The sequence below is a fragment of the Pinus tabuliformis genome, chromosome 7 (genome assembly GCF_031772625.1).
Source record: "Pinus tabuliformis cultivar Carrire ecotype Pingquan chromosome 7, CPIR1, whole genome shotgun sequence".
Classification (NCBI taxonomy): domain Eukaryota; kingdom Viridiplantae; phylum Streptophyta; class Pinopsida; order Pinales; family Pinaceae; genus Pinus; species Pinus tabuliformis.
This window is the reverse complement of record NC_142293.1, coordinates 1,727,812,603-1,727,830,007: the sequence shown is the minus strand read 5'-3', so window position 1 is coordinate 1,727,830,007 and position 17,405 is coordinate 1,727,812,603. Positions and strand designations below refer to the sequence as shown.

The 17,405-nt window shown below is 36.1% G+C and overlaps 1 protein-coding gene across 9 annotated transcripts in view; it reads right to left on the bottom strand.

Annotated features, from left to right (window-relative positions):
* FEI1 (Leucine-rich repeat protein kinase family protein) overlaps positions 1-17,405 on the bottom strand; it is a 211,627-nt gene that overhangs the window by 124,403 nt on the left and 69,819 nt on the right. For all 9 annotated transcript variants that reach the window (XM_089460401.1, XM_089460397.1, XM_089460393.1 and 6 more), the window contains exon 7: positions 15,107-15,178. In XM_089460401.1, the coding sequence (XP_089316527.1) occupies positions 15,107-15,178 (72 nt within the window). The remainder of the gene's footprint in view (positions 1-15,106; positions 15,179-17,405) is intronic.

The window sequence follows — 17,405 nt, the reverse complement described above, 5'->3', positions numbered from 1 at the left end:
TAGTTCAGATAGTGGTCAATTTTTCAAGAGTATATCTGAATGATCTATTACGTTACTGTGGACTGTTCTGGTTAGAGTAAATCTGAAAGAGAGACAAAAGTTAAGAAGCAAAGACATGCGTTTGATCTATCTTATAGACAGACTGGTTATTGCTTGAGGATTAATTGAACAGACAAGTGTCACATCTCTTGAAGCTCTCCAATACGATCGTATTACAGTGCATGGTTATCTACGGCTCTCCTTGTTACTAAAACATTGCATGAATAGGATGTGATATTGACCTGCCTGGAAGATTCATTCGGTCATCCAAAATATATGTTTCAGATCTATATGTTTCTTGCTGTCTTTTACTCAGAAAATAAGTGCACTGTTTCTGAAATTGGTGCATCAATGAAGTTACTTGAGGATTTGATCACTTAAATACTGTAGTTTGCGAGAGCCTTTGTCAGAGCTAAATAAGGGTTTTATCTCTTTTGATTCATTGGGGCTCTGCCTTCTAAGGCACATCTATAGCATTCAAGTCTTGGTACCCATGCCCTAACCTGTACACTAATTTTGGAGAACTTATCGTAGTGTATCTGTCAACTGGCTTGAATTTCATAGGGTTATGTTTGGCTTCAGTCACGGTATCCAAGGATTGAGATCCATCAATTTCAAGAGCTTACTTGACAGAATTTTAGCATGGATATTTCCACAGTCAACACAGTCAATAAAGTGTTGTTGATGAGGACTTCTGGAGAACTGTGTTACAATCATTATTATGCCCAATGCTTCAGGTGAACCCTTCACCTCCCTTCAGGGACTAGAAGCTAATTGATGATGTGAAGAGTGCTGGACCTCTGTAAATAGAGGATTGTGATGGAATATAACAGTTAGAAGAAAAATAGCCGTTATAGGAGGCGAATAATAACGGACAGGAAATTATTCGATTAAAACAAAAGAATTAGATAAATAAAGATTAAATAGTTGGTAAGATAGAAAATACTAATATTTTATTCTTAATTAAAATAATTTTATTAATAATAATAATAATAATTAATTACTAAAAAGAATAGAAAAAAATTTGGTCAAAAAGAAGCATTGGTAAACAATTAAGAGAATAAGATTGGAAAATTTTGATTAAAAAGAATTAAAAGAATGATTTTTAAGGAATTAAAGAATTGATTTAAGGTCAAAAGAATTGTTATAACTAATAATATTTAAAGGAAAATTTTGGTCAAAGGGAATTAATGAAGCTTTGAAAAATATTTAGGAATAATGGATTATAATAATCATTAAAAATGTAATAATCAATAAATTAAGATTGGTAAAATTAGATTAATAAAGGAATTTAAAAGAATTGTATTATATTGTAAGTTTTTAAAAACTATTAAGAGAAGGAAATTACAAAGATAACTGAATTAAATAATTATTATTATTAATAACTAACATTAAATTAAATAAGTCCGCCTGGGGTACCTCAAATGGCAATGGTCGTGGAAATGAAGTCTCACCGAACCGAGAATCGTCGTGGAAATGAAGTCTCAACCGACCGGAAGTCTTGGATTCAAATCTTGGGCTACCCTCCCCCCATAGTGGGTGACTAATGGACATGTAAACACGAAAATTGGAGAGTCCTACCAAGCTTACAAAAAAAAAAAACTAAATAATATTAATTATTAATAACTAAAATAAAAAGCTCAAGTCCCATTAGCACAAACGTTGAGGATGGGCCTCGTTAGCAAGGCGACCCAGGGTCAAACCTCATGGAGGTTGTTACGCCCGTTCTAGGGGGAGGAGACATGCTAAAACCCAGTCAGCTTAAGGGTGGTGTGGCCCAGGCCAAGTGCGATCCCCGGGTGACTTTAACGACTTAGATGCCCCTTGGTCGCGGTTTCTCAAGCCATAGGTCAAGCCTGGAAGAACACAGACAACTTGACAAACAAACAAAAAAATAACTAAAATAAAAAGGAAAACTAAGTTAATTTATTATTAGTATTATTATTATTATTATTAATTAAATTAAAAATTAAAATTAAAGAAATTAAAATAAATGAAACAAGAGATACAAAGAGTGGGCGAGGGTTAAGAGGGGTTAGAACTTGAAACAAGGGGATGGGGTTTAGAGGACAATAAATGAATCGTGGACTTCCAGGATTGGCTTAAATGATACCCATCATCCAGATTAAAGTTGTTAGGGTGTTTTTCAATTTCAAGTGCTTCCCTAATGACACAATTGGTATGGAAGGGCGCAAATGTTAAGAATTTGGCTTTATCAAAACAAATAAGAAGCTTGGTATTATGGGAGTAGTTGGCGATGGCGGATTTAGCAATGCAATTATGGTAGGTGTCAGTGATATGTTCTTTCAGTCGAGCTTTAAAGGATCTACCCGTTTATCCTATGTAAGAGATTTTGTTTGTACTTGACAGAACTTGTCTTCATGTTTTAATGTTCTTGAATTAAAAGCCTGCAGAGACAAAACGTTGGCTTTGTTCACCTAATAATGCACTGATACCAATGTTTTAAAAACCGGAACCAGTGATCAGACCGGTCCACCTAATGAACCGGGTTTCGAACCGAAACTGGTCGAACCCACACTGGTCAAGTCTAAACGAACCGGTTTAAAAAAATACATTAAATAATTAATTTTTAATGAAAAAAAACTATTTTTAAGATTTAAAACCATGATTCCAAGCCAATAGAAACAAAATATGCAAGGTTTGCTCATATATATACCATGTAAAGGTGAATATATCAAAAAGGCATTGAGTGCAATACATATCCACAACAAAATACATAATCAATGAGGCTCTAGAAGGCCTCTAGAGTCCGAAAACAATGCTCTAAGCTATGGGGTCACTGAACTACTACAAGTCTACATATCAGTGATCAACAACATGATCATTCCTCATCATGATCAAACTCATCACCACTACTAGACAAGAGATCATCAACATGAGCTACATAAATAATATGCCTCCGAGTTTGAGGACTCGTAAAACTCCTCTACAACTTTAGTAGTTGTAGCAAAAATAGACATCAAAACTACAAGTCACTGATTAACATGGTCAATCATGAAACTCATCATTGATTCAACGCTACTAGAAATACATAAACATCATCAACAAGAGATACATGAACATCATCTAGCTCAAAGTCTTCAGACTTGGATTGCTCAACCTTATAACATGATAGAAATTGAAAAGGTTTAACATGCCTAACCAATGATTTTGGTTAGAGTGAAGGGTTCATCTCCTCAACCTTGTAATGTGGTAGAAAAAGATTAGCATGCCTAACCAGTCGTTTTCCTTTGAGTGAGGGGTGCATTCTTGTTAAGGCCATGGTAGAGGAGTTCAAAAATCAGTACCACCAACATCAACAAAGTTCAACAATCAATGCCACCACCATCAAGGTTCCTAAAGGGCTTCATGCTCTTGATCAAATGCCAATCTCATACCCTCACGCATGATAGAATCAAATGGAAACATTGCAAACCCCCAAACCATGAAATCCTGAAAACCATTAAGTCTGTTGAATTTTGAGTGAAATCTAAAATTCTAGTTTCTCCATATGAAATCCAGTGAGGTTGAAACCACTCTCAAACATCCTGAGTCATTTCATAGTAATGTTAAAAATTTAAGTAAAAGGATGAAAATGAAAATTAAAGGAAATGTCACTTTTACTTTAAGAATTTAACATTACCATTAATTTCCAGCATTGTTAGGGTTGAGATGTGTCAGGAAAATGAGAGGGTAGGCATGCTTTTCTTGGAGGGACTATTTTTGGAGGAAAACAACCCCAAATTTCCCTCAAAACAGCTTCAAAACTCACAAAAATGCATTTTGTGGGGGTTATAGTTGTCCTGGCAATAAATCGGCCAGTTTAGGACAAAATCAGTGGGTTCTGTCCTAAATCGGCCGGTTAGGGCACAAAAAGGCGAAATGAGGAGGGTAAACAGGGTTTTTAAGCCAGTTTGACCCAGTGGGCTTGCTAATCTGCCGGTTTGACTGGTTACCGGTTCAAATCAACCGATTTTTAAAACACTGATTGATACGTGCTTTACGCAGAAATGATTGTTGAAAGAAGTATTTGGTTGTAAGTGCAACAACTTCCAAAGATTGAAACCACAAGACAAAGAGAGTTTTACACTTAATTAAAAGTGCATATGACAATTTTGGGACACTTGCTTATGAATTAGAACGAAGAAATTGTGATGCTTGGTTGTACTAGACAGAGTTTTTGATAACAGTGTTGACACTTTATGTTTGCAAGTGCCTATGAAGATCATTGTTGTCGGTATTATACAAAGATATGATGGAGATGTGATTGCATTGTTGTTTGTTTGAGGGCTTGATGAGATTGCTACTAGATCTGACTTGTCACTGTATTGGATTGATGAGCTAGCGTTGATTTGATGCATCCTAGGCTTTGACAAAGTCTGACTATTGAAGATAGTGAAGGGTTTAGCACTCTGTTGATGCTCATGTTGTGGTAGAAGGTTATTGAATTTTTTTTGTTAATTGAGCAGAGAATAAAGTGTGGTTGTTCAAAGTTTGGATGTTAAATGCATTGGGCAAGAGCTTGCAGCTATTGTTGATAAATATTGCTAGGGTTTGTTGTTCATGTATTGTTGAACCAGGGTTATATGATTGAATATCGATGACAGGCAAATATGATTTGAGCAGGGCATAGAAGCATATTTGTTTAAGCAGTGACTTATGGGCAGGGAAGCAAAGTGGATCCAATGGTTGACAGTATTGATTTGAGGCTTGTATTTCAAAGAAGTGTTTGGTTTGACTCTATTGATATGCAGATAAGTGTTTTTGATGCAGCTAGGGCTTCATCTTTGAGCAAAAGAAGTTGTGGTTGTTGTTGATGACCTTACGCCAGTGTTCCTAAATGACAAAGTCAACAACATATTTTAAGCACAAGTGGATCCAGTCTGAAAATTGTGAAATGTGGTCTGTCGGTTGATCAGGGTGGCATGCAAGTGCGAGGCAAGAGATTAGAGTCTCCTTCAGGTTGGACCCTGAGAACATTTCAAGGTGGCAAGGTGGTGCTAAGGGAGGTTGGAGCTTGCACAGGGCATTGAAGCGTACTTCCAATTGGAGCTGTAAACCAGGGGATTGGAGCGATCTTCAGGTTGGAGGTTGCAAACCCGGAGGTTGGAACCTCTTTCAGTCAGAGCTGAAAAATCTTGGAAGTTGGAGCTTCCTAATTGATGTAAACTATTGAAGACAAATATTAAACAACGTTTAGTGGTTTTTCTCCCGTAAGGGTTTCTTCCTAAAACTCTCGCGTCTATTGTCTCTAATATTGTGCATTGTTGAATGGTGTCGTTGATTCATGTTTCTGTCTAATGCTAATGTTAATTAATGCTCTGTGAAGATTAAAAGAATTAACTAATTGAAATGAAATATTGATTAACCCCCCTCTCAATATTTCCAACAACTTGATCACAAGGGTATGTTCCATGTGGTTCCATACAAATACGTTAAATGTCCCTTGAGAAATGGCTTGCCACCTTTCCAGCACATTGAGAGCAATGTATAGCCCTACTATGAGAGCACTTGTGACTCTACAGCACCAGCATTACCCCTCCAATGATCAACATTGGGCCTTGATGAGCCCCACATGGATGTATGACCCCCTTTCGCAACCTGAGATGCGGAAACGCTCAACCAAGAAACCAAAATGTTAGTTTGATGGATGAAGTGACCCGAAGGACCCAAGACACCCCTAAGTTGACCTTATACCTGTTTGATGGGCATTGCTTTGTTACAAAGCCTAGGTGTGGATAAAGATCACATGAGATACTTAGGGAGAGCTAGCACACTCCCTTCTAAGGCTAACATTGTGCCTTGGGGCTTCCAGGTCACCCTTGCATGCCCTATAAGGATGACCTAGGGCTTCTTGATGATGACATCTTGGATGAGGTGTTACTTGGAGATGCAACTAGTCATTTTGATGATGTCCATTAGAGTGAGAAGCACTATTGGACCCACTTTGTCACTTTGCTTGATGGAGATGCCCATTTATGGAAGATGATGTCACAGTGGAGAGCTTTTCCACCCACACTTGTGGAGGATTTATGACATTTTATTAGGATTTATCTATTTGTAAAGCAATCAGCTTGTTATCTATTAGCCTTCTTGAGCACTTTAAGCAAACTTTTAGGGCGTTTTTAGTATAAATTAAATAAAAATGACTTGGTTGCCCTCACATAAATAGAGCAAAATCATTTTCTTCATATCATCATCACAAACACTCATTTCTCTTCTATTGAGAGACTGCATACTATTGTTTCTTCTTTTCCTCTTGGATGTAATGGCTAAGCAGAGTATGAATTGTCTTGGAGACTATATTTATTGCATGGTTAGGCTATCTTATGGATTGATAAAGTGATTATTGCTTGAATGGTGTAAGTTTAATGACATTTTCTTCCATTTTGCATGTAATTTCTGAAATTAGGGCTTATCTTGTGTTATATTAAAAAGTGCTCCTATGCTAACCTCGACCTAATTGAGTCATTTCCCAATTGAATGAAAGCACTAGTCTTGTTGTGTAGATCAACTTAAATCTCCTTTTCCTCATTTCAATGTTGCCAAGTTTAGGGTTTGGTCTAAATATGCATTTAATAGCATTTTTATACCTATATCTTATTGCCATTTATGTAGGTATTGCATTTATTAATGTCTAAATAGCAAAATATATCATTTATTACACGTTTTACCATCAAATTTAGGGTTGATGACTAGGTTATATGTTGTTGTTTTGTGCATTTTCAACCATTAAAATCTTCTTGTTGGCGTATCCCTTGCATATCTCTTTAATAGGCTTCAAGTCTTTATTGATCTTATCCTTTTTAGGCTATTTATTGGCTGTTACATGATTTTGCATGTTGTAAATCTGGCCATCATGAAAACTGTGATTTATAACAGAATTTTTTTAGATCATTGCAGTTGGTTGAAAGTGTACTTGAACACTTATAAATCATATCTTGGCCTCCAAGGCTTTGCCGATACTTTCTTCCATAACCATTAAGCTCTTATCACCCTTGAGCCTTCCTTAATTAAAGATCTTTCTAGGTGATATTGTTAGCACGATCCATAGAGAATCATGTGTCTTGGTAACCCTAGGTCATCTATCCTTTTAAGCCTTGCCAAGGAAACCTCTCCTGTGGGGATATCATCCGACCACAAAACACGGGAGAGAAGCCACTGAGGTGACAGTTATGGCTGACCAATTGTTGCCATAAGACTAGCTTGCTAGATTTTGCAGTAACATGTAGCACAACAAAGAATAAGGATGATGATGCATTCAATCCTTGTAATATGTTGTTGAAGCTTTCAGTTAACACGCTAATTGGCATATTTCCCCATCATGTAGACATTGTTAACCTCACTTTTGGCCTACGAGATTTAAAGAGCAAAGTGTTGTGATTTCCTTTGCTTATAGTAATCTAAAATGACCTATCATCTCAAGTACCCTACTTATATTGTAAGAAACACGCTAATTGGCATATTTCCCCATCATGTAGACATTGTTAACCTCACTTTTGGCCTACGAGATTTAAAGAGCAAAGTGTTGTGATTTCCTTTGCTTATAGTAATCTAAAATGACCTATCATCTCAAGTACCCTACTTATATTATAAGACCTTCATTCAAAAAAAATTGATGTCCTCCTAAAAAAAGGGACCCCATCACCTAGATTACACCTAAGACTCATAAGGCTATTATTTCTTTTTCAAATGTAATTGAAAATACTATATGAAGAAATTTGTGCCTGGGAGTGTGTTAGCACTAATTTCTACACCATTTGTGAATAAGAATGTCTTCAACAATCAACAGTAGAAATCAGTGAACAAATAGGAAACTCTGACCTAATTGTCACTAGCAGATCTCCCTCTCTATTTGGGCTAGTACTCTCCAACCTGGTGGGGATGTCCCTAGTCTTTGTACTTGTTGTTCTAAGCAGTAAATCTGTAATATATCATAAAAAAATAGCAAAATAATGGTTGTTTGACTACCAAGTGAGTAAAAATTCGGAAATATAATGTGTAGTATGGTCCTTTGTAAATCAGCCTTTAATATGGAAAAATAGAGTAAATAGAAAGCATATTTCAGTGATAAATTACCAAAAACAATAGTTGGAATAACTTTTAATATATTGCACAAAATACGATTGAATCAAACAAACCAGAGAGAGTGGATCAAAACTGAATTTTATTCCACAAGAGACAAAAGTATGGTTGCACCAAAATGACTATCATAGAACTTGAACACCATGAAATATTGACTCAAAACAATAATAGCTAGAAGAGAGAAAAAAGAATGATGAGGAGAAGATAGAAGGCCGTTTGCTTTGCTCAAGACAATTTGAACTGGAAGGTCGTAGTCCCCTGTATTTATAACCATTTTCCCTTTAATTTGTACCAAGAGGAAGAGGAGGTTGGATTCCCTATTATTGGTCATCAACGCACATGGTGGGTCGAACTAAGCTTTAACCATAGCAGAAAACTCAGTTAAGTGGCCCTTGTTTGAGTTAGACTAAAGTATCAGGAGATAAAAATATCTGAGCATAAAAATACCTATTCTAAATTGGGTAGTTGTTCCTTGATAAAAATATCCGAAGGCATTTTTAGCAATTTCAAATTAGCACAATTTTCTCGTGATAAAAATATCCCAAGGGATTTTTCACAGTTTCACCTTGGCAAAACTTTCCTCCAAGTAATTTGACTTGGCTAAGTTTCCTCTCTAACCATCTTTAGAAATTCATCTTTGTCAATTTTAGGAAGTCGAGTTGGTATAATTCTTTACTGAGAGAAAAAAGGAGTCAAATAAGGAGGAAAATTAGGAAAAGGGGAGAGAAAAATGAAGAGGAGTCGTCGGAATAGGAGATAAAAGAGGAGTTCAAGTAGGAGAGAAAAGAGGGAGAGAATACAAGAGAGGAAAATAAAATTGCCTTAATTGCCATGTCAACTCCTTCGCTCTGCCACCTCACTGATGACTCATCTGAACTCCTGCCACCTGTCCACTTACATGCTACCACATGTTAACCCATCAAAGTACCACACGATCCTACCATAAATAGACATGCTAAAATTAGAAATCCTGTTAATTTTCCAAGTCCCAATTTCATATTTAATGTCTCATGTTGTTATTTGACCCCTCAGAAATTATTTTACCCACTAAATGATTTTGTTTTATTTTACTCACAATAAATAATATCTGAAAACTGCAGATAGAAACTAGTTGGCACTTCAACTTGGCAAATAGCACCAGAAAACTATTTCAAGAAATAAACCAAAAAAATTAGATGACAACAACAGAAGATAACTCTCCAACTTCTCATCATTAATTCCTACGAGAAATCATGGGTCCCTAACTAAGAAAAATGGCCCTTGGAATTTACAAGGAAATTACAGCAAAACCTGAGATAAATTCTTCCAGCAAAATCAACAACCCACTTAGTCTCTTCTACCGCCTGCACATCCACAACAAATTGCGTGTGGTCCCTACTAATTTATTCAGCTACAAAAAATTATCCTATTGTGTTTTTCCTTCATGCTCAACCACTCTGAATCTCTCACAAAATATCTACAATATTACTCTTGCAAATTATTTAGAAAACCTCTTTATGAATTCTCTCGTTTGTGTTGTGTTGTCATCCTCTCCCTTAGGCTACTTTTATAACTCTCCATATGCCAAATCCCTAATCTCCAAATTGATTGAGGGTTAAAATCAAATTCACTTAAAAAGTTAATTATTTATCCTTAGAAAAAAAAACATTGGCCCAAAGTCTACATTAATCAATGTACTTTTCCTATCTTAAAACTTAGGAAGGAAACCATATTACTTATTCCTCTCAAACAACCACCTAAAGAGGACTTCACTTCCACATGCTAAGATACCAAGTCTATTCCGAAGCTACAAAATCAACTAGTCCTCCTCCCTACCCCCACCGACAACCCCCCCCCCCCCAACCAAAAAAAAGAAATAACAGAAAATGCCTAAAACAGATAGGGGAGCCCTTCCACATATAGCACGCCTAAAAATACGCACTGCTAAAAATATAAATATGTCCACATGTCCATAATATTAAACTCATTAGATTTAGAAACTAATGTGGAGAACCAAAATATGTTGTAAGCGCTCCCATGATTTGACTTAAAAAATGGAAGTGATCAAATTCTAATGAAATCACCACCATTTGACTCAGAACTGAGTAGAGAGTCTGAAAATGTAATCATTTTTGCCATGTGATCACTATTAGAAATAGAAAGTCCTCAGAGAAACCATACTGATTGGATTCGTCTTACAACAAGGACTGCAAATCCACGATCAAAAATGACTTGCAAGTACTGCTATAAATAGAAGGTGCTCACATGTTGCCTGTAAGTAGTTCATTGAATTTAAAATCTCACAAGGATTCTAAATATACCATTATCTCTAACATGTGAGGCTCCAAACCAAACCTGCTAAAAATAGAAAGTACCATGTATGTCACCCAAAGCAACCTCACTAGAATACTGAGTTCATAAGGACTCTGAATGTGTGACCAACAATGTGTACCATCCCTAGATATCTACCTCCTACAAAGGAGGAGACCTGCTAAAAATAGTAACTCTCTCGAATTTGTACAAAAATGTGTCTGACTCATCATTGAATCAATCCCATAACTAGTCTCCTTGGGAACCAATCCTCGGCCTGTATTTATACCTATCATCGAACCTCCAACCTAATGTGTTGGTCTTTAACCCTCTAAATTTTCAAGGATTAACACAGCGCAACGTCACATTAGAGATACAGAGTACAAAATTTCATAGCTCGATGCTAATAACAATACTTCCATACTATAGATCCTAGTAGTGTAAATTCTCCAATACAACCCTTGTACCAAACAAAATTTAACTTCCAGACAGTGTTAAGTCTAAGTATATTGGTATTCTTCTGCATGTAGATTCACTGGCTCCATTGAAGGAGTTCTCCACATATACACAAATGTCACTTCCCCGATAGGTTGCCAATTCCAAAACACACCTCCACATGTCATGATATTATGAAATTCAAAGGTGACTCACCCTCTCGTTTACAAGAAGGGTGCCAATTTCTAATGATGCCGCCTTGATTGCTAATTGGCCCACTATAGAGTTGTTAATTCTGCAAGAACATGGACAATTATGAACTCATTCAAAGTTATCAAATAGGATTGAATCCTTTTAAATAGGATGTTGACGCTGAAGTTTATTGGAGAGGAACGAATATGAAGGTGTCATATTACAATCTTGGAGTCCCCTCATATGATCAAATTATGGAGACTAAACAAGATAGATTGGAGCAACCACTGAAATAGAGCAAAAGCCATTATTTGGTTGTTGGTGGCCTACCCAAGACTCCATAAAAAGGACAGTTTTCTCCATCGAGACGCATTAGCACACACCTACCCCTCGGCACCTGCCAATTCTAGGCATCATAAGGGTGTTCTAGTCAAAGCAAATGGCATGGATAATCTTTGAGAATTAATGAACTCATGGGCAAAGTACATCCTCTACTTTTAATGTGTTAAGGGCTTGTTATTATGGTTGCATAGTTCCATCATATTGGCGTTATTTCACATTTGCATCATGTAGCTTATCACACTTATGGCCTCATACTATTGGTTTTATTGAGCAATGTTTGATATAACTTACAGTTATTGCTCCTTTACTTCCCACTTAAACATTTAGTTTGGAGTGATATGGGCATCCTTGGTTTAAAAAAAACAAAAAACAAAAAACATAGCCCTAGATATATGTGTATAGGGACCTTGTTATACAACATTGCAATGAATTTTGCATGGTAACAATCTCTATTGAATATTGTTAGCACAATTGCAAATGCCTAACATTGCAATGTTATTTGAATCATAAAACAACAATTGGCACATTTATGGATCAACACTTGTCAATTTGCTTAAGTTATTATAGCTTGAGATTGGTGTTTAAGGTGATATATATTATATGGTTCATCTAGCTCATCAGCATTGCATGTTATATAGTTTGAATTGCCACACATGCATTACATTATACATTCACTCTACATTTTAAGTTGATATATGGTATGTACTTTGTACTAGGCATTGGCATACGGAAACAAATGGAAACCAACCGTGCATTTAAGGTAGAAGGCATAGCATTAAACCCTCCTACATTCTCATTCTATCTAAAATTTTAATGAGCTATTTAAAAATGAACCTGAGCATGCTCTCACTCATTTCAAATCTTTGGCAATTACTTGTTTCTACTCTAGCAATTCACTATTGAGCCAGGCATGCAAGCATTCTATAACAAACCTACTCTTCTCTATTATTGTGAAACTATTTGAAGGGAAATTGGTGGTGTTTTGTGCATTGATTTCTTCTGCATGCAACATTCATATGTAATTCAAAAGACATTTTTGAGTTGTTTGTTGGCTTGATAATGAAGTAGATTCTTTGCTTGGAAGAGTGTGAAGTTTGCAGCTAGTTTTTCTTGTCACTTTGCCATCATCATTGCCATCAACCTTGCCTAGGTCACTAAACCTCCAATTTAGATTTTGCTTTGAGTTTATGCATAAATAGATGTGATATACCCTACCTTTGTTTATTGTGTTAAGTTGTCTCAGCCTCATCTTCTGAATTATGGGTCAAAGTTTGGTTAGTGGGATGACTACCTCACCTACGGTTTTCAATCTCTTCCTATTTGTAAACAATGGGCTGAACCCTTTCGCCCTAGCTCTATTATCCAAAGCCATTGATCATTTATGGGTTTTTGCTCAATTTTGTTTATATAGACACAGCTTCAACCTGAGCTTCATGGTCAAAGATATGGCTCGAGATGAGAATGTTCATGCCTTCACTAGCTCCAAGCAATTCTTTGAGTTATGTTTTGTCACCTACAAAATGAATAGCCCAAGTGCAGCTCACATCCATCCTCCAATTTTGAAAGTTGTTTGATATTGCCATTGCATGCTAGCTCAACCTTGCATATCTTGTGTTTGCTTAACCACTAAATTCATTTTGGTCTACCTCACCTTCATTTGGATAGCTCAACTCTTGCCTTTTGTTCTAACTATGATTTTGTGGCGATGTGGTTTTCATTCTTGTCATGTTGTGAACTATATTATCATTGTCCCTTTCCTTGACTCTATTTGCATTTGTATTGGGCCTCATGGCCTCAAACCTATTGCCTTTACTAGCTATTGTTATGATCATTGGTAATTTTGTTCAAATGGCTCTTGTTAATGGTTATGTGCATGACCAATTTGGCATGTTTAAAGTCTTCAACTACCCGAATGTTACAAGGTTCAACCCATGATTTTACCCACCTCATTGAACTAGCTTCAAATGTAAATATATGCTTGAGCTTGAGAAAGTTATTATGGGTTTGTTTTGGCATTCCCAATCCTTGTTTTCATTCCATAAATAACAACATAAGTAAATTTCATGATTTTTGTTTCCATGCATGTCATACATTGGATATTCTTGCTACTGTCAGCAGCATACTTCATTTTGTTTACTCCCGCAAATAATATAAAGTTGGACCCATCCCTCATATATTACACAATCGATTGGAAATACAAAGGACTTGCTGTATTTTTTAGAGCTTAATTGTAATCTGACACATGTATAGAGTTTTGATTGTTCTTTGCCACAATGATAAAATCCCTGTGCATATTATTAGTAATTGTAATTTTCAATGCAAATGGTCTGGAACTCATGCTCAAGTTATCGTGTGTTTTGTATCTATAATTAATACAAATTTGTCATCCCGACCAATGCTTCATTGCTAACCCATTGTGTCTCCTTTGATTGCCAACAGGACTTTCCTTTTTCACTCATTCCCTAAAAATATCAATGAATGGGTTACCAACTTGTAAACATTAGATAGATGCAATGTTTAGCCTCCAGGATGATTCTTTGAATGAGTTGTCTAAAAATGATGGAGTTATAAGGCTGATTTATGGATTGCATCAATACCTTTCATTGATTTCTTAAATGTGTTTCTGGAGCCGAGGAGCTCAAGGTCCTAGGAGGGGACAAACCAATAGCGCTAGGGATGTGGGGAGCGTACTCCTAAGTAACCAAAATGATTGTTGTATTATTGTGTTTTTTATGTGGACTGACTTGGACTCGTGGTATATATTTATATTCAGTAATTCGTAGTATGAGCAATTTTGCTCCTGATAATGCTATGGGCAGATTGCATTATTATTTCTTCAAATATGGTTTTCATACATGTATTGGGTTAATTATATTATGGCATATGTGCTTTTAACTTTATATCTTCTAATAAAGTGACAAGGGAAATAACTATGTTCCACCAAGTTTCTATGATGCATGAGAGTGAGAGCAGGGAAATGCACATGGGTGATATGAGGGAGCCATCCAAAGATTTTAGGGCAATTCATGGGGGACAAGGGGATTCTGGGATCCCTAGCATTGGGATCCTCATCGCTAAAATTATAACAAAAATAATAATGATAATGATAAAAACCCGACAACAACAATCCATCACATGCAAATTCATCAATGCCTAAAGTAAATACCATATAGTAAAATATTAAATTCAAATTTGTAAACGATATAGGTGCAATTCAGATTCAGATTCAGAAATGAAATGCATTGATTCATAAATGAAATATTGTATACATTAATTTAGATGTGAAATGATTCAGATTCATATTCAGAAATGAAATGCATTGATTCATAAATGAAATAAAGTATACATTAATTTAGATATGAAAAAGACATAGATTTAGTTTATAACAGGTTTAATTTTTATTTTATTTTCTTTCTGTTTTCTCCTTTTTTGTCCTTCAGGGATAAAACATCTGGTTTGGCAGCGGAAGTCTGAGTACCAGTTTTCTTTACTATAACTTGTTCCATCGTTTACATTGCTTTGCATATGGTGGAAAAACTAAAACTGAACATTGCATTACGCTCATATCTCATGGCATCCTTTCTTTATCTTGTTTGCAAAAGGAAATACACTAAAGGAAAAAAAATGTCAACAAATGTTTTCTGAAACTGTCATACTGTACAATAGATGATATAGAAAGTATTCACCCCATTGGTCAAAGAACTCAACGAAAAAGTTTACTCACAGAATCTTCAGCTCTGAAAGCTTTCCAAACTCAGAAGGAATTATGCCGCTCAAAAAATTATCCTGAAGATATCTGCAAAGTTTATTGAAGTACTAGGTGAGCAAGGCTTGAACAAAAACTCAGAAAGGATAAACAATCACCCACATTTATGATTCTCAAAATCATAAGACCCCATTATTCCTGTATTTGAAGGGTATACGCCAACACAAGCAAAGTAGTGACTGAAAATTCTAGAAAAGAGCTACAGCAATTAACTACATTCATGAGAATTTTCTTATTTTAAACAGATTATGTACATACATTGTACAGAGATATTTTACTGATCATAGACAATGATAACTGGTAACTCAAAGTGCATGAGATGGTCATTTTCCATATTTGCAATCTGTTTCATCGTGCATTGAAACAATAAAAATGAACAGTACAGAACTTGAGTATGTATAATTGCAATTTATTAAACACTTTAGACCCCACTAACACCGTGCACAGCATCTACTGCTTGAATAATCCCTCAGAGAACATGTGAAAGACATTGAAATTGTAACGATATTTATATTGACAAGGAGGATAATGAAAACATAACTCCACAAAGCATGAACACCAATCAAGATACTATAACATTGCAAAATTGCCCTGCACATTAACAGGGAAAATTTATATACCATACTAGGAGCATAAATGACAACAATCTAACTCATCTAATCCAAAGTATCTAATTGGATTTTTGCACAATCTAACTATAGCCTATGAGGTTGGATAGGCTACTTCGTCCTCCCTTGGCCAATTAATTGGAAGAGGACATTACAATTCCCCTTTCCCGAAATTGCTTTCCCTCAAGCAATTGCAAATTCGGGTACTGCAAAATTTGTTCTCCTTCCAGTAATTTTCGAGTGCAATAGATACAAGCACAATATTTCTGAAAATTGATAATTAGTTCTAATGATGTTGATCTCCTTTTAATTTTCCCAGTATATCATTAAGCAATTACATTTCATAAATTCAACCATATAAAAATAGTGGAACAATAAAGATTACAATGCACAAAGAGAGCACAAGATTTACCTTAGGAAAACCCACTTGGGGAAAAAACCCAGCAACCTCTTCAATAGAGAAATTCTTCTTTTCAACAAGAGACACACCTAGACTTCTAGTCAACAACTAGGTCAAACTTGACCTTCAACAAATCTCTAGTCAAACCTGGAGAAGAGAGATCTTCCACACGTGCAAGCTAAATAGAGAGAGAGAGATAAACTCGTCCTTTGTTTTCGTCCTCCTTGTCCTTTGCTTGGATGCCTAGATGATTCTTGCTTGAGAGAGATCAAATTGCAGCCTTGAGGAGGACATTGAATTGTCTTTATATAGAAATCTATTGTGTCAAATGGATGTCTCTTCTGCCTGGGCCAATTTGACTCGGAGGGAGGCCAGCCAACTTCACTAGTTTTGGAGCAAAAAAATTCGATTTCGAAATTTCAATTTTTTCTCTTTTAAAAGTACTCAAGGGCATGACTCAAAAATAAAATAAAAATTTGACTCTAGCATGAAGAACACACTTTACATTGATCAATATAAATACATCAAGGGCCAAAAATATACATTATGATCACCAACCATAGTTACAAAACTCAACACTCCCTCTTAACTAGGGAGGTATTCATAATGATTGTCTTAGATGTTCTCAAGTTGACAAATTTCTCTATGAAAAGGTTACAACAAATCATCATCAACCTTGTCAACATCTCTGACATAAGGTAAATCATCAGTATCTATTAGTTGCCACAACTAGTCGGTACTATTGACCCATAGCATAACATTTAGCACTTCAACTAGTCATCATAACTTGATCGGTACCACTAACCTATAATCTTGGTCGATACTCCTAACCTAGACTAATCTAGGTCCACCATCCTGGTCAAACTCTTTGACTCGTGGCTCAACTCCAAAGGCCACACTCTACATGAACAACTAGGCCTAATGTTGAATGAGCTACTCATCCTATCCAGTGTTTTAAAAACCGTTTTCAAAAACCGGTTACCGATCAAACCGGCCGGTTAGCAAGCTGGCCGGTCCGAACTGGCCAAAAAACCCGGTTTGGAAGCCAGTTTCTCCAATTTTTGGCCCTAACCGGTGAAAACCGGCCGGTTTAGGACGGAACTGGCCAGTTTGTATCAAACCGGTCGGTTCCGTCCTAAACCGGCCGGTTTTAGGCATGCCCACCATAACTTGCAAAAAGCGGATTTCTAACTGTGGTTTTAGGGTTTTGGGGGGGAACTAAGGGTGTTTTCCCTCCAAAAACACCCTC